Here is a 23,904-nt window from a genome sequence, read left to right on the forward strand (position 1 = left end):
AATTTAACAATAATAGTTGAAGCTTTCATACTCCACTTTCATTAATGGAAGAACAACTAGGAAGAAAATCAACAAAGAAACTGAAGACTTTAACAACACTATAAACTAATTAGATCTAACAGACATCTTGTTGAACACTCCAACCACAATAGCCGAAAACACATTTTTCTCAATTGCACATGGAACATTCTGCAGGGTAGACCATTTGTTGGGTCATAAAAGGAGTGTTATTAAATTTTAAAACACTGAAACCATACAAAGTATCATCCGTAACCACAGTAGAATGAAACTAGAAATCAATAACAGAAGGAAAACTGGAAAATTCAGAAATGTCTTAAGCAACCAATGAGTTCAGAAAGAAATCATAAGGAGAAATCATAGAAAGAATCATAGAAAATACTTTGAGATAAAAGAAAATAAAAATACAACATACCAAAAATTATGGGATACAGCAAAGGAAATGCTTACAGGGAAATATATGACTGCAAATGCCTACATTAAGGAAGAAGAAAAATCTCAAATCAATTACCTAACCTTCTGCCTTAAAACACTGAAAAAAAGAAGAAACTAAACATAAAGCAGGAGGAAGGAAATAATAAAGATTAAGTTCGTAGCTAGCTGCATTATTCACAATAACAAAAATTGGAGCTAACTCAAATGTCCATCACTTGATGAATGGTTAAATAAAATGTGCTAAATTCATAAAGTGAAATATTACTCAACCATAAAGAATGGAGTTCTGATACATACTACAACATGGATAAATCTTAAACAATATATTAAGTGAAAGAAGCTAATGCAAAATGCCATACATTATATGATTCTATTTATATGAAGTGTCCAGAATAGGCAAGTCCATACAGGCAAAAAATTGATTACTGGCTGCCAGAGGGGCAATGTGGAATGACGAGTGACTACTAATGGGTGGTGATAAAAACAATTGCTTCAAGGAAGGTAGGATTGCAAACCCCAGCAGGCCTGAATGAGATGAAGGTAAACAGGCGTCAGACCTTCCTGGTTCCCTCTTATCAGGCATCTTGGTGAGTGCAAAGGAAGGTGATGAATGGATAGTCCCAAGGGTGTACCTGGCTGTCACCTCCCCTGGTTGTGAAAGCAGCAGCATGCCCAGCCTGTGCATCACACACCCTGCACAGGATAAAAGCACTCCTGCCCTGGGTTCCTCATCCGCAGTCTCCTCAGGAACAGCCTTCTCCTGCCTCCTCTGCACCTGGTAAGTATTCAGCAGGGGACAGGGCTTGATATGGGATGTTAGAACAGAAAGCTAAGGCCATAGCAGAAGAGATGGAAACAGAGAGGTTTGAAACAAAGACCCAGATACAGGACTGTGAGAGGGCAGCAATGGGGGAAGGTGGCAGGAGGGAGACCCTGCAGGAACTGACAGCAATTCCATGACCTGCAAAGGCCACAGAGCTCACAATTCCCTCCCATCCTCTTTCTACCCAGGCAGGCACATTTCCTGTAACATCCATTCTACAGAATTCTTTTTCCCAAAAGGGTGCATCCCCTAGGGGTTCTTTGGAGAAACAGAAACACACGTGCCCACTTAGACTCGCAGCAATCTGTCCCTGGTGGAGAGCAATGTGAGAAGTATCTGGCATGTCTCACCAACTCCACATCAGCTTCCCTCACCCTCCTGCAGCTCTTGCCTCAGGAGGCAGCTGGTCTTAGAGACATTGGACTGTAGATTTTGAACTAACAAGTGGCTTTGTTTTGTCCAGGACATCTCAACTCCTGCCAAGATGTCCTGCCAGCAGAACCAGCAGCAGTGCCAACCCCCATCCAAGTGCCCCTCACCCAAGTGTCCCCCAAAGAGCCCAGCACAGTGTCTGCCTCCAGCTTCCTCTGGCTGTGCCCCAAGCTCCGGGGGCTGTGGCCCCAGCTCCGAGGGCGGCTGCTTCCTGAGCCACCACAGGCGCCACCACCGATGCCGGCGCCAGAGGTCCAACTCCTGTGACAGGGGCAGTGGTCAGCAAGGCGGGAGCTCTGGCTGCTGCCACAGTTCTGGGGGCTGCTGCTGATCCAGATCCTGATGCTGAGACAAGCAATCTTTGGAGGAAACAAGAATCCCAAGAGGCCAGGAAGAGCCCCATCCTGATGCATGCCTTCCCATATACCCTCTTCTGACTTTCACAGGCTGAACTGGGGGTTTTCCTGTGGGGGATCTGAGCTCTCCCCAGAAGGCACTTCTTGTTTTATGTCCAGGATGTCATATGTCCCCCTACCCGTGTACCTGCCAAGGATTGGCAGTGCTTGTGCCCAACCTCATCAAAAAAATAAAGTTCTTTGTCCTCATTACCACCGGCGTCTCACTGGGCATTTCACAGTCTCTCTCCACAGCTCTTTGGTCAGTACAACCCAGCTCAGGAGCCAAAGCTTATCTCTGCACCAGGAAAGCATAGTGGATCCGACCCCGCTCCACTGATGGGAGGGAAGGGGAGAGTTTTATGTTGTAGTGGGAGGGAGAGAACGATACAGGCTGTGTTGGTTTGAGGCCCTGAAACTCAACCTCAAACTCAAAGAGGGTATCAGTGCAAAAATTGACTTTTCCTGTAAAATCTGAGAGGACATTAATACAATTGGGGAATTTCCAGTGTATGACAGAAGACCACTAGTTTGTTTTGATGGGCTGTTTCTGGGGTGCTAACTAAGAAACAGGAAATCAAGAGGCAAAGAAACAGAAAATAGGGAGAGGAGAAGCAGAATCAAAAGATGGAGGGAAGAGATGTAAGCCTGGGGAAGAAGTATAACTCAGTGACTGAAAATCCAGGGAAAGGGATGAAAGCTGAGAGAGGTGCTTAAATTAATGAGATAATGGAGCAGAGATGTGGCTGGGAGTTTAGTCAATGAGATGATTGGAATGTGCAAAATGAGAATTTTAGGAAAAAGAAAAAGGCAGAAAATGAGAAGTGTCCCTGGAATTATAAATAGATATACCAAAGAAGCAAAAAATTATTAATTTTGTAACTACACGACCTTGACATCAACACATGGAAGTTACAACTTCAATGGAGTCACATGTTTTGGCCTAAATTGTGAAACTGAGATGCTCCTGGGGTTGAAGGAATGTTTTTTTATGTGAACTAAGAGTAACATCTCACTTTGACTACCAGAAAGCCAGAGAAGTGTCACATAGCACTACAGTCAAATTACAAATATTAAGAGAAGTTGATGTGAGGGCTAAGTAGAGCAGGTGGAGGGGGGGTGTTAAAAATAAAGATGGATAACCTTATAAGTCCATTGAACTAAAAAAGGATTTTGTCAAATCCTATAAATTAATTCTTAAAATTTAGGGATCAAAAAGACCCTGAGGCCCAGCATGGTGACTCACACCTGTAATCCCAGCATTTTGGGAGGCCGAGGCAGGTGGGTCACTTGAGGTCAGGCATTCAAGACCAGCCTGGACAATGTGGTGAAACCCCATCTCTACTAAAAATACAAAAAATTAGCTGGGCGTGGTGGCGGACACCTGTAATCACAGCTACTCAGGAGGCTGAGGCAGAAGAATTGCTTGAACCAGGAGTCAGAGGTTGCAGTGAGCTGATTGTGCCACTACACTCCAGCCTGGGTGAGAGAGTGAGACTCCATCTCCAAAAATAAGAAATAAAAAAGACCCTGAGAGAAGTTTAATATCAGATATTCGGATATACACCAACGGTATTTAAAAAAAAAGAAATTTGTTGAAATTGAAGCAGGAGGCACAGCTTTGGGCCTTTGGTTTAAGTTTGGTTTGAAATCACTGGAGAGCTCTCACCCAGGGACAGTGAAGGGGGTGAAAGGCCCGGCCTCCAGGGAAGAGTGTGCCATGGCTGATACAGCCTGCAAAGCTCCACACTTGGAATGTGAGCGATACCCACATGCAGACCCAGCATCTCTGTGCAGACCTGGAAGCAGCATGACACAAGCTGGACAAAACTGGAGAATTAGAGCCTGCCTCCTGTCAGGGGCTGCAGAACAAGGTTGGAGGCCCAGAGCACCTCATTCCACTACACTGAAGAATGACGGGGTTCTGGCTATGGTTGGATTGAATCTGAGTGGAGAGAAAACGGAGCAGAGTCAACATTGCTGGCAAACCAATGAGATCCTGGGAATCTATAAAGAAGTATAAAAAGACCTCTCAAAAATGGAGTCCAATAAGGGAGTTTCCAGCAGTGGAGAAAAACAGAGCCCCAGACTGCATCTGGGCAATACCAAGTCCTGAGCCCTGGACCCATTTATTCACTTGACACATTTTTATTGAGCATTGATTATGTGCTTGATTGTAGGCACTAGGGACACAATAAGGAATCAGAGAGACAAATTTCCGTTTTTTGGGAACTCACATTGAAAATTGGTCCAAAGGAGACAGTTCCCGATTTTGCATGCATCGCAGAGTGAATCACCGTGGCCTTCTCCTCAGTTGGCCTCTCAGCCTCTGGAGGTAAGTGGACACTGGTGTTTATTTAATAAACCCAGAGAAGACACTCAGCCTAGGCAAAATATTGAGGCTCTGAGACGGTGGCTTTGGTGGTGACAAAAGGAAAGGGCATCAAGTGTTTTCTAGCTTCCACATCAAAAGACAACAGCCAAGAAAGAAGAAAGGATAAATCATGACTACCAAGGGGACAAAGTTATTGCACAAGCAGGCCTCTCTCCTCATGCCCTTCCCCATCTCCCTACCTCTCTCCACAGCCCTGTGAATAAACCTCTTCTCACAGGTTCTCTTTTACTCCCATGAATATTAACTATTTCATCATCTAATGGAGATTTCATCACTTATACGCCTCCCTGTAACAGGATAACCAGACACAAAGTTTTCATCAATGTTTATAAAAGACAGTAACATTTTGTGATCATTTTAATTTGTGTTTTTGATTTAAAAGATTTGTCCCATTTTTAAATGTGGTGTTTCAGAGGCAATGCATCTCTAATGTTATAGTAAAATGCAATGGAACAAATACTACATAGCTTATGTAATTGCAATTTGCAAAATCCTGTTCAATCACTGCCCATTCAGTGTTCACAAGCTTCCCCATTGTTGGCCTCATCATCACCACATCCATGAAGTATTATTCACAGCTCAGCTAATTTCCCTTAGCCACCCCAGCTAAGGTGGATCACTCCCTCCCTGAAACTACTCTGGAGCTCTTAGAGTAAATACCACAGTCACAAAGATACTGATACAATGGCCCTCAGATATACTTTAATTTGTAAACCATGTCCTCATAGCCTCTATAGACTTTCTGTCTCTTTCTCTGATTTTGCCCCTCACATCTTTGGTCCATTGTGCCTCTATCACTTTATAGCTCCCCACCACCATACCAGCTGCTACCTGGGGAAGCAGGATTCAAACTCAGGAATGTCTGAGTCCAAAATGAATGCTCTGAACAAGCCCATTATCCTGCCCCCTCCACTTTGTCTTAGATCCCCCAGGGTCCCCCTCAGCTCCCTTCTCCTTAGCACCAGCATTATCTCTTCCTCCTGGTGAGGTTCCATTAGCTGGGTTCCGTTAGCTCCTCTTGGTATCACCATCTTGGCTGGCTGCCCACAGACAGATCAAGGATTTATACCTCTGCTCCTGCTACTTGCACAAATACTATTGTCAAACGCCAGTGATCTCGTCCTCAAATGATAGCATGTGGCAACATCTAGACACATTTTCCCCCACAGAGTCACTCCAAGTAAAAGGGGTTTGACACCCAAAGGGTCTGAACTTGAGCCCAAGGACATTCCACACACCTGTATTACTGTACTTGCCACACTGGATCATGCTTATTTTGTTATTTGTCTGTCTACCCCACTGCACTGTGAGCTACTCAAGAACAGAGAACAAATCCTATTCATTTATAACTCTCCTGTGTATAGCAAAATGCCTGGTGTGCCATATCAGTGCAACACATCTCATTTGAATAATTGAATAAATGGATGACTGAATGAAAGAAAAAATTAAAATGACAGGCCTACAGGAACGCTGGGCCCCAGGAATTTCAAGAGTCCTGTGACTTCCCTCACAAGAAAACTCTTAGCATCCGCCCAAGAAGATATAGAGGGCATAGTAATAGAGATTACAGCTGTTCAGCTCAACATATTCCAAAGTAAAGAGGGAAAGAATGACAGAAGGAGGGAAAGGTAGGGAAAGGGAAAGGGAATGGGGAAGGAATAGAGAGGGAGGGGGCAGGAAGGGAAAGAGAAGGACAGAAGGGCAGGAAGGAAGAAGAGAAGGGATGAGGGGAGGAAGGACAAAAAGAAAAATAAGAGATGGTAGGCCTACAGAAGATTTAAAGAACAGATATTTGGACAGTTTGGGGGATTCCTGGATCCTTTCCATTAGTAAGGCTCTCTTCCCATTCCCCTTGTACTCCCAACCACCACAACATGGAGGGCTTCACATCTCTCTGTGGTACCTGTGTCTCCACTAGGGACACAAGGATAACACTGAGAACCCAGATTGTCTCAGCTGCTTGCCATGGTCATGCTAATGGTTTGGGGATGGGAAGGTCCTAAACTGAAAGGAAGCTGTGTTCTGCAGGGAATGAAGAAGATCTTTTTGTTATTTAGATTGTCATTTACATGTATTTTATATGGCCTGATTAAAATGCACTCCAAAGAGCCAAACCTGAGCCATTATACCACCTGTGCCCGTCATTCCCATTGGCACTACTAAGTCATGAAATTATCCAGATATATCCAGGCAGGCCAGGTTCTCTTGTCATCTGAGCTCGCAGAACCTTAGAAAGCCAGAGATCTAAGGGTGGTACTCCTGGTAGAGATTACCCTCACAGAGCTGATGTCATGCTCTGGGTAAGCGGCAGGGCAGTGGTCCTCCAGCCAAGCCTCAGTCATCCCAGGACACCTGCTCAGCCTTGAACCTACAGAGCTCCTGCTCTGATAACAAACAGAGGGGCCAAAAAGTGGGAGTTCCTCGTGGAGGAGAAGAAAGGTTGATGGGCATCCTCACCAGGACAAGTATGGAGCCTCCCAAGCCAGGCATCAGGGGTGGGGCTGTGGAGAGGCCCGTATGCAGACATCTACTGCATTCCATGACACAGAAGGAGGGCCACCACTACAGTTCTGGGGTGTTTTGAAACTTTAGAACTTACTCCTCTGTTGTTGTATCCCAAAGACTAGAGATTCTACTCCTAAGAAGCAAAAGTGGCCACCCAGCTTTGTTCAGCTTCACAATCTACGTACCATGAGAAAGTACTTGGTCCATCTTTCTTACATGCCTTTTTGCAGGCCAGGGTCTACTGAAGAAACCCTAAACAACATGAGAAAAACGGCCACTCAGGAGTAGTTCCGGAGATGATTCTGAAAATACCTTCCAGCCAGAGGCAGGGACCATGGGCTGGAGGCAGGAAAAGGATGCTGAGGATATCAAAATCTGCACCCACCCTCTACCCATCCACACTTAGAACCACTGTCCTCCCTACAGCCCAGTGCATTTATGCTCCTACAGGCATCACTATGTACTTAAAGGGGCAAACTCTTAGGTGGAACAAGAGAAAAATTACACCCACTGATAATGAACATAATTTAATTTTCTTTGAAAATTATAATTTTAATATGGCTAAAGTTTGGTTATAGTCCTGACTGTGATTTATCTTGAAAAATATCTAGCAAAAGGTCTTTTAATATTAGAGATTAATTGAATGATAAATTCATTTAAAATTAAAATGAAATTAACAGGGAAATAGCATTCAGTTTGCATCAATTCTGCATACTCAAAACATAGACACGATCAGGTCAGCTTCATTACAAGAGATGCACCCAGCACTACCATCAACCTCAAAAGCAGCAACACATACCAAAGTCATCTTCATCAAGCCCTTCCATTATCATGCATGCTTGCAGGACTTTATTTCGAGTCCAAGCAGATGAAGGACTTCTCCCTCGATGTTTTCATGGTCGTCTTCAAATAAAGAGCACACATTCCCTGGATTTTGACGGAAGGCCATGCCTTTTTAATGTGCTTACTGTGACTCTTGGCACTCCACTTGTTGTACTTTCCTTCTCCATATTTGACCCTCAATTGGGTATTCATTTGGCTCTCCTCCTCTCCTGCCCAGGGGCCTATGTTACCTCCTGGGTACCAGTGAGGCTCTTTCAAGAGTCCTCATCTCTGCTGACTTTATGCTTCCATCTGTTTTACACACAGCCCATTCTGAATGTCCAGCATCCTTAGCTCAGTCACCACCCCAACAGCAAGTGCTGATCACATCTGGTGCTTGATTTTCCTAAGGGAACATTACAGAAAAAAGTAGATGGGCAAAGAACCATGGACTTTGTGGGTAGTCATTTACATTGCAGTACTTATCTCATGGAAGCAGGCTCCCTATTTTCTTGATTTACTTGATTTATGTAATTACTCCTATAGTTAATTTCTATAGGTCAGGTGATGTGTCATATTGAACTCTACCTTCCACCACAATGCATGGAGCACGACATATTTTAAGCACACATGTAGGCCTGGGTGGAAGGTGTACAAGTGAGAACCAGGGCTTCCGGTGTCAAACATGCCATCCTGTTCCTGGGAAGATGGTGAAGGCCTGGATCTGGGCTGGGGTGTTTGGTGCTGTCATCTCCCCGAGCAACCCATTCATGCTGCCCCTCACAATCTAGCACGTCTGTCCTGGGCTTCCCAGACCATGGACTTCTTTTGAATAAGCTTTCTCTTGCTGCCACGAAATCAGATGAATGTCTAGCTGGAGACAGGACCTGAGCTGGAAGACCTAGGAAGACAAGCCCAGGCTTATTCCATCAGGGGAGAAGGAAGCAGAGGGTATGGGATGGAGGCAGCAGGAAGAGTGTGGGGTTAATGGACACCCTCCTGGGATTTATCAGGTGTCCTGTGACTGTGAAGGTCATGAATCTTCAGCACACCCTCATCTTCTTCCTATATATGTTCTGAGAGATGCACTGATCTCACCAGACATCATCAAGGAAGCTTTACCCAAACAGGTTTATTCTCCTCTGTGATTACATGGAGATAGGACACCTCAGGTGCTCCATTAGAAAAGACCCAGTATCATTTTGTAGCAGGTGACCAGAGAGAAAAGAACATCTTTCCAGGATAAACTAACACCAAATTGATTTTCATTTCCTCCCTATATTTCTTTTTTTTTTTTTTGAGATGGAGTCTCGCTTTGTCACTCAGGCTGGAGTGCAGTGGCGCGATCTCGGCTCACTGCCAGCTCCGCCTCCCAGGTTCACGCCATTCTCCTGCCTCAGCCTCCCGAGTAGCTGGGACTACAGGCGCCTGCCACCACGCCCGGCTAATTTTTTATATTTTTAGTAGAGACGGGGTTTCACTGTATTAGCCAGGAAGGACTCGATCTCCTGACCTCGTGATCCGCCCACCTCGGCCTCCCAAAGTGCTGGGATTACAGACGTGAGCCTCTGCGCTCGGCCCTCCTCCCTATATTTCTTAGTGCAGAAGTACACACATCAGAGAAGAGACATTACAAAGATTCATTTGCATTATTGTATGCTCTCTGGAGTCATTGATGCTTTCTGAGATTTCGTGTCAGCAAAACGAGCAGCAGGGATAGCCTCCAAAGGCTTCCGGAGTTCCCCACCCAGTCTGAGTCCCATGTCTAGTCTACCTTCAGTCTTCTCCTGCTATGGCTCCAGCTCCAGGGGTTGCTTTAACTCTTAGGGGGCGGCTGCTGCCTGGGCCACCACAGGTGCTGTCTCTTCCACTGGCAAAGGCATTAGAGACATGACTGTTGTGAGTTTACCCACTGGCAGCTGCAGCTGTTGCCAGAGCTTTGGGCACTGCTGCTGACCTGGGCAGTGCATTGAGATAAGCAGTTTTAGAGGAATCAGAGACCCTAAGTGCCCAGGATTAACCTCAGTCTGATGTACCTGCTCCTAACCTCCTGCCCATGGTCTGAGCTCCTGAGTTCATCCTGACAAGGGTTGTCAATGATCTCCAGTGGTCTCCCTGGTTGTCCCTCATGGTTGTCTCCACATCCATGTTCTGGTCAGTGCTTAGCAGCACTTATGTCCCACTCTGTACAAAATAAAGTTTCCCTTTCCCACCTACATTTCTATATTGCCCCTCCCAAGGCTGCTCCATTGCTCTCGCACTCCTTATCTCCCAGATGAATGCTTCACAGGATGAGAAGAATGAAAGACAACACTTCTCTCCACTCATACGGAGACCATGAGGACTTTATGTATTGCTGCTAGAAAGAGGCTACAGAAGGCCACATGGCTGCAGGGAGGAATGTTCACCTTATTTCTATATGGAAGATCTGGGTGTTGAGGAGGTAGGAAGGGATCCTTGAAAGCTGAATAGTTGATGGGTGCAAGGGGAGAAATGGAGATGTCTGAGTAGGTATACACTGAGAGGAACTTAGAGGAAGTAAGAAAAATAAAAATCTGATCATTGCAGGAGTTGTAAACTGGATATATTCGTGGGGTCAATGATTTGCATACTACTCATGATGTGCCAGTGGCTTGACATACAGTTAATAATTTAATCCTCACTGCAGTCCTTCAAGTTACATACAACCCTTGTCCCATTTTACAGATGGGAATCATCATGGAATGAGTGTCCAGGGTCTCCCAACAGCTGCCATGCAAACCTTGGCAGTTTTGCTGAGAAGCCTATGCTCCTGATGACTGTGGTGTTCTGAGTTCTTCTGAAATGTTTTAAGAGATGTGAGTAAACAATGGATTTGTTTTGAAATTATTTTAGTCCACAGTATTTTGTTGTTTGAATTATACAGCACTAAACCGCCAAACCATATGAATCACACTTTTAAGGAGTTCGCTTCCCAGAGTTTGGACCCAGAGTGTAGTATTCAGCTGCACCACAGGATTAAAATCATTATTTTTGATGTGTGCTAAAAGAACAATTCACTTTCACTACCAATTTTGAGAATGTTAATGAACTGGAGAAAGACTCAGTAAAAATTCAAGCCTTGGTGCTCATCAGGAAAATACTAGCAATCCAAGGAGGCCTCATAAACTCTGAGCCAAAGTGAAAGAGCAGATCTTAAGAGTAGTTTAGGGCTAGATACAACAGAGAAATTAATGTATCCAGTAATAGGTGAATATATTAAATTTTAGAAGCTTTTTTTCCAAGCTCTTGGGAAATAGGGAAATGAAAATTATTCCCCTCTTCTGTGTTCATAGATATTTATTTTCTTAACTCATTGGGATGAAAAAGGTACCCAAAGGGATCCTATGAGGAAGTTGATGTCAGAACTGCTCTGATGAGTTTAGATCGACGCCCAGCTCAATTCTTCTTAGTTGCAATGCCTGGGTTTATTGCCCTTGGATGGATACAGGCTCCACATATTACTCATCCCATCAACCATTCCAGGTGACAGCAGGTGACACCATCTGGATTCATCATTTACTCCAGCTGGATTCATCATTTACTCATTCAACTAGCTAAGAAAGATTTCTTTAAGAAGTTACCATAGCTGTAGGACTTATAAAAGCCTATTATATAGACTTTTGATTCACTAAAACAACCACTTGCTACTCAAAAATTGAGAAATTCTTAAATAAAATCAGCCCAGGAGACATAAAGAATGTTGTGTTATGACTTCTAGACCAAGTCCAACACCCATTCACTCATAATTTATCTGCTTAACACGTAGTTATGTGGCACTGGTCTAGGTGTTTAGATCAGTGTGAAACAAGATGAAGTCCCCTCTCAGGGAGCTTATGTTTCAGTGGGTCCATTGGAGACATCTTCTGGTTTCCTGGCCTGTCAGCAGATTTAGAGAAAGATGGTTCTATATTCAGTTGGATTCCCACTCTGGAGCACTTGACAGATGCTGGTAAAGGGTGGCTAAACCCAGTGAGGGCGCCCATCATGGGCAAACTTTTGAGAACTGGATATCATTTTTTGGGTGAATACAAAAAGGACATCCAATGTCAGGTTGCTTCCACATCAAAGGTAGGAGATTAGTGAGGCAAGGGGTGGGTGGGTGATTCCAATGGTGAAATGTTTGTTTAAAAGTTGAAAAGTCCGTGTCCCTTCCCAGTGCCTTTCTCACTTCCCAGTTCTCAGTGAACAACCCCATTCACCCAAGTATCTTAAAAGTGCTTCTGTTTGGTACTTAGCTATAATGTATGGAGCAAATAAAAAAAAAATGGTCATACCTATACCCTTCCCTGTATCAGGATACTCAGACACATTCAATGGAATAACAATGTTTTATCAAAACCTTGTCATTTTAGGATATGTTTGAAACTTACATGTGTATTCCATTTTTACATACTTTTAATATATCATGATTCAGGGTAAAATATATATCTATTGTTATAATAAATGCATTGGAAAAGTACTATAGAGTTTAGTGCTCTCTCTACAACCTTGGTCCACTTTGTATCAGGTGCTCATGGTGATCATATTAACCTCACTATAATCACACCCATCAATTACCATTTCTATTTGGACAAATCTCTTTTAGTCATCCCATCCAATTTGAATCACTCTTTTCCCTGGGTCTCTTATTATTCACAATAGCAAAGACTTGGAACCAACCCAAATGTCCTACAATGATAGACTGGATTAAGAAAATGTGGCACATATACACCATGGAATACTATGCAGCCATAAAAAATGATGAGTTCACGTCCTTTGTAGGGACATGGATGAAATTGGAAATCATCATTCTCAGTAAACTATCGCAAGAACAAAAAACCAAACACCGCATATTCTCACTCATAGGTGGGAATTGAACAATGAGAACACATGGACACAGGAAGGGGAACATCACACTCTGGGGACTGTTGTGGGGTGGGGGGAGGGGGGAGGGATAGCATTGGGAGATATACCTAATGCTAGATGACGAGTTAGTGGGTGCAGCGCACCAGCATGGCACATGTATACATATGTAACTTACCTGCACATTGCACACATGTACCATAAAACCTAAAGTATAATAATAATAATAATAATAATAATAATAAAAGAAAAAAAAAATATTTTTATTTTCCCAGAAAATGAAAAAAAAAAAAAAAAAAAAAGAATTATGAAGTCATATTTTTGTATTGGACACAATAGCTGAAAGTTTTGAAAGATGTAATTCCTACTTCTACTGATTAGCAGTGTGAGATTATTCTACAAATGTAATCATCTAAGTTTAGTGGTGCAAAAGTGTCATTACTTAATCAAATGAAATTATTATAGCACCAAGCTTATTTTGAATACAATGTAAAAGAGACATCATCCTAAGTTTCTAATTATTCAAAGGAATAAAGTCAACAAACTAAGAAACTAGAAAAAACCAAGGTCCTTAAAATCATCATTGAACTACTGAATTATGCAACTCTCGAATGGCCTTATCCCAGATTTCTTGTTATGTGAGTTAATAAATGTACTGATTGTTTGAAAAAAAAAAAAAAAAAAGGAAAAAAAAAAAAAAAAAAAAAAAGAATCAATAGTACAGTCACTAAGATCCTGACACAACGTTCCTTAAATGTATGTTAATCCGTGATGCATATTACCAACGCCATTGTAGATTTCTTATACTTGTCTCTGAATTTACCTGTGATATTCCTGGGTCATTTTGCCTCCATATAAACAGATTTGTTTTGCCTCAGACATCTCTACCTTAATGCAGCTATTAGAAGAAGCAGGGAAAGATTAAAACCTGGAAGTTCCTGTCTCCAAAACAGATGCTCTTAATGAGAAAATTTCTCTGCCTTCGAGATTGTACATGTCCCCAGTGCTCCCCTCAGCCCTGTTCTACCTCGACCTCAGCATTGTCTCTTTCTCCTTGGCACCTCCTTGATGTTTCTTGGGTCCACAAATTTCTCTTAGTTGCCATGCCTGGGTTTACTGCCCTTGGATGGATACAGGCTCCACATCTTACTCATCCAATGAACAATCCAAAGTGACAGCAGGTGACACCATCTGGATTCATCATTTATTCAGAGTCAGTACAGAACCAAAAGGGACTAATGCCCCAAAACCCTGACTTCAGGCATGGGGACTTCCACACACTGTATCCCAGCACCCTCTCCTGGCTCAGGCTTAGTTTCCTACTTATCTGTCAGTCTCACTACCCCATCAGCCTAAGGGTAGGGATGGTATCTTCTTCAGTCTTGTATCTGCTTTGCCCAGCACAGTGAGTGTCACCATCTCAATGTAATTTGTTTAAAGAAGGAATGATGTTAATGAATGAAAAATAAAGAATTGCAGACCTACAGAAAGACTGAGGCACAGATATGTGAATAGTCATTGGGTTTCTTGAATCCCCACTCCCCTCAAAACTCTTGACACCTGCCATGGAGATGCAGAGGCCTTGGGGCTACAGAGGCAAAGAAGCTGACTCCTAAACGAGACTCACATTCTCACCCCTCCCAATCCCACCACCCATTTCTTGCCTGCAAAACAAAATAGAAAAAGAGCTCTAAGGTTTGCTCAGTCCTCACTGGAATCAGGATATCTCAACCCAAGTTACTTTCTATTTCCTGCTCTCCTCTGCTCGGGAATTTTTCCTAAGTTGTGGATTCAAAGCCACATATGCTTTGAAATAAACATAAAAAGATCCAATTTTAAAAATTAATACAATTACCTATTATTATTTCTCTTTTTACTTCATCTATAGTCACTATACTTTTCCCAAGATGTCCTAGAAGTAAAACTAGGAGGAGCTTCAAGCCTCTCCCAAATGTCCCTCAAAGTGGGTACTCAAACCTGCTCCTCAGTGTCCACTGCAGTCTCTTCCCACTTAGCCTCAGTTCTAGGGGCTGCCATAGCCTCAGCTCTGGAGAACCCTCCTGTTTGAGCCATCACAGGCTTTACACATCCCACTAGGCACAGAATCAGCCCTCTGGATGCTGTCACTCATGCAGTGACCAGGGCGCTGAAAACCACAGTGGAGCAGGGTTGGATGATCCAGTGAAGCAAAGAGAGAAGCCTCTTCCCAGTGTGGTGATTTTCCTTTTCCCTCACCTCTGCTCCTCCTTGGTGGAGAAGTCCCATGGGACATTAGTAAAGATGATAAGTGTGGGAATGTCCTTGTAGAATTCACTCTTAATAGTCTGAGAATTGGGCATGTACTATAAATCCTAATCTTTTGTGTTTCAAAGCCATTTGCATCAACAAATGTTTGGTTTCTAACTCAGCGTATCCTTGTCTTAGTAATCCCTTCTTAGGTCTTATTACCAGAAAGATCCTTACTCAACAGGATGCCCAGGTGCAGTTTCAGTCAGAACACTCTTGTGGTGCCCACTCCCGATTTTCTCTGTCAAATATCATTGAGCTCTTTCAATGCTTCCATTCACTTTTCCCCCAACCACTCTGCTGCAGTTTTGCATCCCACAATGAACAAGACTGTGTCCATTCCAAGCCCCCTGGAGATGAGACCTCCCTCAGTGCCAAAGTATATTCATTGAGCACAGAGTATTTGTCACTAAAGTGATGCAGCTGCCTGGGACCTAGCACACCCCCTTCATGCCCCTAGTATGTCCACTCCTCTCTCCACATTCAGGATAGGCAGAAAGTTGAAAGAAAACATGGTAAAAGATAATTGTAGCAAAGAATTGGCAAGAGAGATGGCAGGTGTTGAAGAAAAGGAATTTGACAAGGGTCATATTGGTCAGGGTCTTCTATTGCCTCCCAGAGAGTTTTCCTTTTTCCCCATGGACTACAGGTAAGTAGCACATGAATATTTTCACCAACCAACACCCAACCACCTGTCCTCCCTCTTGATCTCCTAAGATACTCCTATCCATGAAAGACTTCCTCCCTGACCTTCCAAACCCCATCGTGTCTCCAGTAACTACCCAGTTTCTACTTCCAGTTGCCTTTACAGTACCTGTGTGTGGTCATTATGAAGCTTCCACCAACATTCCTGAACTTGCTTCTGGTTTGTCCTCGGGGCCTGAAATCTTGGCATTTATTGATTTGATTGATGCTAGAAAGGGTGGAAGAATCCAAAACTGCCCCTATCTTGTAAAAACCTAAGAGCCTACTAAGTTATGTATTGAACAGTCTAAAGTCAGTACAATAAAAACATGAAGCATTGTCTTTTCCTATGCTCTGTTGAATCTCTCTTGAAAATACCTCAGGGAAATTCCACATTTCGTCAGTCACTTCTATGGATATTAAAGTCCAGACCAGCTAAATTTAATTCTGAACAAAACTTGAAACTCAAATTCTCCCTCGCACGCAAGCATTGCCCAGGTATCTCCCAGGAGACTGGAGTTGTAAGGGGAATATGATAGGCTCTTTCTCTCATTCACTACCACCCCTCCACCTTCTTCCTCAGTACCCCTTCCTCCTCCGTTGTATTGGGAGATGGAAAAGGGGAGGGGGAATCATTACACATGTGACTGTACCACTAGCCTCCTCTGTTGGCAGGTTCTGCAGGAGGGCTGTTTCTCCTCCCTCTGTGTGGCAGGTTCTGCAGGAAGGCTGTCTTATAGGGTGCTTTTGTGAGTCCTGGAGTATCGTCAAGGATTTTCCTAACAGCATGATTTCCAGACATGGGATGAGCAGTCAGATTTAACCCTTCAGATACTACCTAAGCTCCTAACTTCATTGGCACCAGCCATAGCTTCTCGATAATGAGGTCTCTCTGCCCAACAGAAAACCATCCTAAGCACAACACTAGCAAGACTGTGGAAGCTGGCTTCCTTCTTAGATGTCATCTGCTGTTATGTCTCAATGTCCTGTTCTATCCCTTCAGTTCCTTTTCTTTGTTCAACAATAGGCTCAGAGGTTAGAACATCAAGTCTACTACTACAGCAGACGTTCTGCTGAGGGATAAAAACGCTGTCTTCCTTTCTTGAAGGAATCTCTAACATCTACAAGCTGTCATTGTGAATCCTGCCATTTCAAGTGACTTCTGTTGTAGGAGAACAACCAGTTTCCCTCCCCTGTACAAGATTAGGGGGAGACTACAACATTGTCTTTTAGGATAATAACTTCCCTATCTAAAAAATTCTCACCAAAGTTCAGCCTTCCAAATATATAGCGGTACCAGAGAAATAGAGTTCTATTTTTTTCCTAGCAAGTCTTGCAGAGATTTTCAGCAGCTTATCCTAAGGTTACTTTAGTATGTGGGGATAAGAGGCATCTACTATTTTCATCTTTTGACTTCAGCCAACATCCTAATACAAGAAGAAAATTTGAGTCTAACATCTTACACACTGGGTCCTACCAGAGCTTTCTCAGGAGAATAGAGAGGTGTAAATATCTCAAAATACCATTTAATCTGAGGGAAAAATTCAAATCCATATAAGAAACTTAGGCATGTTGGAAGTATATGGCACTTTCTGGCTACTGCTTCCCATTTTCCTTAAGAATGACTTAGCTGCTTGCCATGGAATTTGATTGTCACAGACATGGCAGGAACAGAATGGAGAAGGAATGGTGAGTTGTAAGCAGAGGAAGAAGAATTCTGTTTGTTTACTCATCCTTGATTGCTGATGTGGAATGTCCAAAATGCACTCCAAGGAGCTAAATCTGAGCTCCTGCAGTACCTGTTCCCATAGTACCAATTGGAATGACTAAGTCATGAAATTCTTCCTGGATTCATCCAGCCAGAGCAATCTCTGTATTTCCTTGATGTCTTTGGACCACAGGAAGACAAGTTTCCTCAGGATGGGACTCCTGGGACTAGTGATTCTCAGGGAGGTGCCCTTGTGCTATAGGGGAAGTGACCAGATCATGATCTTATAGCTACTCTTTGTCATCACGGGACAAATCCTGTGCGTGTGAGGACTGTGGACACCTGATTTCAGGGGGAGGATAGTGAGTGACAGGAACAATCACTAAGGTAGAAGGGAGATTACTGAGCTCTCCAGGTCTTGTGAGGAGGCTTTCAAGACAGACAGTCAAGAATGGGGCTGGAGGAAAGCCTAACAGTCATCCATTGTGTTTTATAAAACAGAGGTAAGACGATATATTGAATGTCACTGGCAAGGATGTCTTGTTCCTTTGAAACTTGCCGAAAATGTGTGATTTATGTTTCTTTCTCAATTAATGCTTCCACCTCCTACCTCCCCCAGCTGCCAATGACTCAGGGTTGCAACCCATGCAGGAAAATGGCTATCATGCTTGCTCTGTTGGGAGGACAAGGCTTGCTTATGATAAACACAAGATAAAGAAAAATAAATGTTCAGATTTGCAGCAAAGTCTAAACCCCAGTAATTTTTTAACTGAATTTTTCAACAGATTGTGTTACTCTTCAGCTTCACCAGTATGGAATGAGAAAGTACCCATTTCAACCATCATGAGTAATTTCTTCCAATGCACTAGCAATTGGTGGGTTCTAAAGAATGTAAAAGAAATGGAAATCTAGCGTAAGCCCAAAAATATCCCTTCAGCAAGAGGCCTCTGCAGACAGAAGAATATCAGAGAGTCAACGACAAGTCTAATCCTTTTCCTCTTCCTCCATTCCCAAGCCACATTCCTAGAGACGATTCACTTTCTCTTAAATATCTCAAAATAAATCATAGAATTCTGCCCCCCAACTCCCACCATTTTTTTTTTTTTTTTTTTTTTTTTTTTTTTTTTTTTATACTTTAGGTTTTATGGTACATGTGCCCAATGTGCAGTAAGTTACATATGTATACATGTGCCATGCTGGTGCACTGCACCCACCAACTCGTCATCTAGCATTAGGTATATCTCCCAATGTTATCCCTCCCCCCTCCCCCCAACCCACAACAGTCCCTGAAGTGTGATGTTCCCCTTCCTGTGTCCATGTGTTCTCATTGTTCAATTCCCACCTATGAGTGAGAATATGCGGTGTTTGGTTTTTTGTTCTTGCGATAGTTTACTCCCACCATTTTTTAAAGAGGGTAAGTTGTAAAGTGCATACTCTGATAAGGAGTTTGTTGTCTAAAAGCCATAAACTATCAAGTACAGGGAGCAATAACAGGCATTTACCATAAACATGTATTATTTAAAATTACCATTTAAGTTAATGTTCTGTTATACTTCTGACTTTAATTTTTTAGAAACAAATAGCAAAGTTCAGGTATTATAATAATAGAGATGAATTCAGTGAAAAATTCATGTCTAAAACTATTATAAAATCGAATGGGAAAAATATGCATCAGACTTTATATGTCATCCTACAGAAACCTTAGAATTTATAAGGTTTGTTCCATTAAATGTGATGCACATGATGTTACTACCATCACTAACCTCATCATCAGCAATACATTGAACAAATCATGTTCATGACTCACACCAGTTATCTTACATATTTTATGCTCATGGACCATTTTATTTGCTTATAATCAGTATCATATATCCCACGGGAAGCTAAATATGGGCAAACTGACTTTTTTCATATTAAGTAAGAGTCTTGTGATCTCAACTATTGTATGTTCCTTAATGATTTTGTCTGCTTATTCATATAATCCTACCTTAATTCTCTTAAGGGCCCCAATTGCCCCAGACAGGGCCCGTGTCCCATCCTCCATTCATTACCTAATACATCTCACTCCCAGGGTCCAATAATCTCAGACCACCCAACATCCCCAAGAGTCAGGAGCCAATTACATCTCAACAAAGCACGCCCCTGGGGAATATGCAGAGGAATAGGGAAGTGATGTCCAAAAAAAGATGTCCTGGGATACCCAGGACGAATCACATGGTATCATATCAGACACATATGTTTACATCTCTGATGTTAGTCCAGTTAACTTTGAAAGGCTCAAGGTCAGGAAATGTGTCATATGCATCTCTACATTCTCCCTCAAAATGCAAGGGGCAGAGCTCAAACTAAAGCATCTGAACTGAATGAGTGAAAAGAGAAGAAATGACAGGTCCCCAACGCACATGGAAATCTGTCATCAAGACTTCCTGGTTCCCTCTTGCCAGGCATCTTGGCAAGCATGAAGCAAGATGCTGGAGGCCTGGGATGGGAGTGTTTGGCTCTGCCACCTCCCTTTGTTGTGAAAGCAGAATGCCTGGGCTGTGCATCACTAACCCTGCACAAGATAAAAAGGCTCTTATCTTGGGCTCCTCATCCACAGCCTCCTAGAGAACAGCCTTCTCCTCTTCAGCATCTTCTGTATCTGGCAAGTATCTAGCAGGGGACCCTCAGCTGGGGGTGTCTGGGGAAGATAAGCCCAGATTTTACTAGGGAAGGGGGAAGCAGAGGTGTCAGATGTACAGACAGCAGGAAGAGGACTTCAGAGGGCGGCTGAAGGTAGGGGAAGGGGCAGTGAGCAAGAAACCTCTTTGGGGTGCATGGGAGTCTGTGACACACCAGAGCCTTGGCTCTCAGCATTCTCTCCACCTTTTCCTGGGAGATGCATACATGCCCAGTGATATTGTTTGAGAATCATTACTCAATTAGGTGCTTTTGCATCAGTGTTTCTGTGAAGACGGGAGGACTTGGGACCCAGTTAGAAGACATCAGCATTCTTTTCTGGAAGAGGGAAAAGTGGAAGGAAATGTCTTAGTAGGCCAGTTTTACTTGAGATCAGTTTCTGTTTTTATTTCTGAAGTGTATATCTCAGGAAGCAACTGGTCTTAGGAGTAAGGGCTTCATAAAACCATTCGTAGAGGAGATATTAGCCTGGAGCTTTTGCGTTGACCTTTTCCTTTTATCTATCCAGGCTCTCACCTCCTGCCAAGATGTCCTGCCAGCAGAACCAGCAGCAGTGCCAGCCTCCCCCCAAGTGCCCCTCACCCAAGTGCCCCCCAAAGAGCTCAGCACAGTGTCTGCCTCCAGCCTCCTCCTGTTGTGCTCCAAGCCCTGGGGGCTGCGGTGGCCCCAGCTCTGAGGGCGGCTGCTGCCTGAGCCACCACAGACGCCACAGGTCCCACCGATGCCGGCGCCAGAGCTCCAACTCCTGTGACAGGGCCAGTGGTCAGCAAGACGGCGCCTCCGGCTGTGGCTGTGGCTCTGGAGGCTGCTGCTGACCTAATTCCTGATGCTGAGACAAGTGACTTTAGAGGAAACAAGTATCTCAAGGACCAAGGAAAAGTCCCAACTTGATGGATCCTTTCTTAGACATCCTAATTAATCATTCGCTCATGGGGAAGAATTGTGCTTTTTCCAAAAGTCTCCACCCATGTGTTTTCCAAGATCGTGGAAGCCTCCTTTCCTCCTGACAATGTTATCACTTGTGTCTGATTATGCAGAGAAATAAAGCTTCTGAACAGCACCTGTATCTCACTTGTCTTTCACTCTGCTCCACAGAAGGCTGCTCAGTGGGTCTCCCCTCCCTCAGCTCCTGAAGGTCTAGCACACCCTGCATCCAGAATACTACTGGCTTGTGGCTGGAAAATTAAAGGGTCAGATTTTTCTTCATGGAGGGGGTCCCTGTGGGAGATTTGAGGATAGAAGTGTAGGAGAAAGGGGAGGTGTTGAGACAGGTTGGTGAAAATCTCTTAAAAAAGGCCTGACTTTTCTTGGATGACACTGTGGGAGGAGTGATTTGACCCTGGAGCCCACATTTTCTGTTGAGGGTGGTGTAGAGAATCAGAATATCGAAAAGAATGAGACCAAAGAGGATGGAGGGTGTGGAGGCAGGAAGAAAGGTCTGAAGGATGAAGATCAAGTCACCCATCTCAAGTGCAGAGACACACATAGGCTCAAAATAAAGGGATGGAGGAAGATCTATGAAGCAAATGGAAAACAAAAAAAGGCAGGGGTTGCAATCCTAGTCTCTGATAAAATAGACTTTAAACCAACAAAGATTAAAAGAGACAAAGAAGGCCATTACATAATGGTAAAGGGATCAATTCAACAAGAAGAGCTAACTATCCTAAATATATATGCACCCAATACAGGAGCACCCAGATTCATAAAGCAAGTCCTGAGTGACCTACAAAGAGACTTAGACTCCCACACATTAATAATGGGAGACTTTAACACCCCACTGTCAACATTAGACAGATCAATGAGACAGAAAGTCAACAAGGATACCCAGGAATTGAACTCAGCTCTGCACCAAGCAGACCTAATAGACATCTACAGAACTCTCCACCCCAAATCAACAGAATACACATTTTTTTCAGCACCACACCACACCTATTCGAAAACTGACCACATAGTTGGAAGTAAAGCTCTCCTCAGCAAATGTAAAAGAATAGAAATTGTAACAAACTATCTCTCAGATCACAGTGCAATCAAACTAGAACTCAGGATTAAGAACCTCACTCAAAACCACTCAACTACATGGAAACTGAACAATCTGCTCATGAATGACTACTGGGTACCTAACGAAATGAAGGCAGAAATAAAGATGTTCTTTGAAATCAATGAGAACCAAGACACAACATACCAGAATCTCTGGGATGCATTCAAAGCAGTGTGTAGAGGGAAATTTATAGCACTAAATGCCCACAAGAGAAAGTAGGAAAGATCCAAAATTGACACCCTAACATCACAATTAAAAGAACTAGAAAAGCAAGAGCAAACACATTCAAAAGCTAGCAGAAGGCAAGAAATAACTAAAATCAGAGCAGAACTGAAAGAAATAGAGACACAAAAAACCCTTCAAAAAATTAATGAATCCACGAGCTGGTTTTTTGAAAGGATCAACAAAATTGATAGACCGCTAGCAAGAATAATAAAGAAAAAAATAGAGAAGAATCAAATAGATGCAATAAAAAATGATAAAGGGGATATCACCACCGATCCCACAGAAATACAAACTACCATCAGAGAATATTACAAACACCTCTATGCAAATAAGTTATAAAATCTAGAAGAAAAGGATAAATTCCTCAACACATACACTCTCCCAAGACTAAACCAGGAAGAAGTTGAATCTCTGAATAGACCAATAACATGCTCTGAAATTGAGGCAATAATTAATAGCTTACCAACCAAAAAAGAGTCCAGGACCAGATGGATTCACAGCCGAATTCTACCAGAGGTACAAGGAGGAACTGGTACCATTCCTTCTGAAACTATAACAATCAATAGAAAAAGAGGGAATCCTCCCTAACTCATTTTATGAGGCCAGCATCATCCTGATACCAAAGCTGGGCAGAGACACAACAAAAAAAGAGAATTTTCGACCAATATCCTTGATGAACATTGATGCAAAAATCCTCAATAAAATACTGGCAAACCGAATCCAGCAGCACATCAAAAAGCTTATCCACCATGATCAAGTGGGCTTCATCCCTGGGATGTAAGGCTGGTTCAATATATGCAAATCAATAAATGTAATCCAGCATATAAACAGAACCAAAGACAAAAACCACATGATTATCTCAATAGATGCAGAAAAGGCCTTTGACAAAATTCAACAACGCTTCATGCTAAAAACTCTCAATAAATTAGGTATTGATGGCACATATCTCAAAATAATAAGAGCTATCTATGACAAACCCACAGCCCATATCACACTGAATGGACAAAAACTGGAAGCATTCCCTTTGAAAACTGGCACAAGACAGGGATGCCCTCTCTCACCACTCCTATTCAACACAGTGTTGGAAGTTCTGGCCAGGGCAATCACGCAAGAGAAAGAAATAAAGGGTATTCAATTAGGAAAAGAGGAAGTCAAGTTGTCCCTGTTTGCAGATGACATGATTGTATATCTAGAAAACCCCATTGTCTCAGCCCAAAATCTCCTTAAACTGATAGGCAACTTCAGCAAAGTCTCAGGATACAAAATCAACGTGCAAAAATCACAAGCATTCTTATACACCAATAACAGACAAAAACAGAGCCAAATCATGAGTGAACTCCCATTCACAACTGCTTCAAAGAGAATAAAATACTTAGGAATCCAACTTACAAGGGACATGAAGGACATCTTCAAGGAGAACTATAAAGCACTGCTCAATGAAATAAAAGAGTATACAAACAAATGGAAGAACATTCCATGCTCATGGGTAGGAAGAATCAATATCATGAAAATGGCCATACTGCCCAAGGTCATTTATAGATTCAATGCCATCCCCATGAAGCTACCAATGACTTTCTTCACAGAATTGGAAAAAAC

The 23,904-nt window shown here is 42.9% G+C and overlaps 2 protein-coding genes across 2 annotated transcripts; both read left to right on the forward strand.

Moving 5' to 3' along the window:
* The first annotated feature begins 1,186 nt into the window (after positions 1-1,186).
* LOC129013034 (late cornified envelope protein 3E) lies at positions 1,187-2,316 on the forward strand. Its single transcript, XM_054449337.1, has 2 exons — positions 1,187-1,231; positions 1,740-2,316. The coding sequence occupies exon 2, from the start codon at positions 1,761-1,763 to the stop codon at positions 2,037-2,039; it is 279 nt and encodes a 92-aa protein (XP_054305312.1). The 5' UTR covers positions 1,187-1,231; positions 1,740-1,760; the 3' UTR covers positions 2,040-2,316.
* An 18,256-nt stretch (positions 2,317-20,572) lies between these two features.
* Positions 20,573-21,012, forward strand: LOC129016826 (late cornified envelope protein 3B). Its single transcript, XM_054456534.1, has one exon. It carries the CDS (start codon positions 20,573-20,575, stop codon positions 20,858-20,860), a length of 288 nt encoding a protein of 95 aa, XP_054312509.1. The 3' UTR covers positions 20,861-21,012.
* Positions 21,013-23,904: the final 2,892 nt, after the last annotated feature.

The sequence above is a fragment of the Pongo pygmaeus genome, chromosome 1 (assembly GCF_028885625.2).
Source record: "Pongo pygmaeus isolate AG05252 chromosome 1, NHGRI_mPonPyg2-v2.0_pri, whole genome shotgun sequence".
NCBI classification, from domain to species: Eukaryota; Metazoa; Chordata; class Mammalia; order Primates; family Hominidae; genus Pongo; species Pongo pygmaeus.

Bases quoted from the DNA above. Each gene is read 5' to 3' on its own strand.
- LOC129013034 (XM_054449337.1), top strand. From the start codon at position 1,761: ATGTCCTGCCAGCAGAACCAGCAGCAGTGCCAACCCCCATCCAAGTGC.
- LOC129016826 (XM_054456534.1), top strand. From the start codon at position 20,573: ATGTCCTGCCAGCAGAACCAGCAGCAGTGCCAGCCTCCCCCCAAGTGC.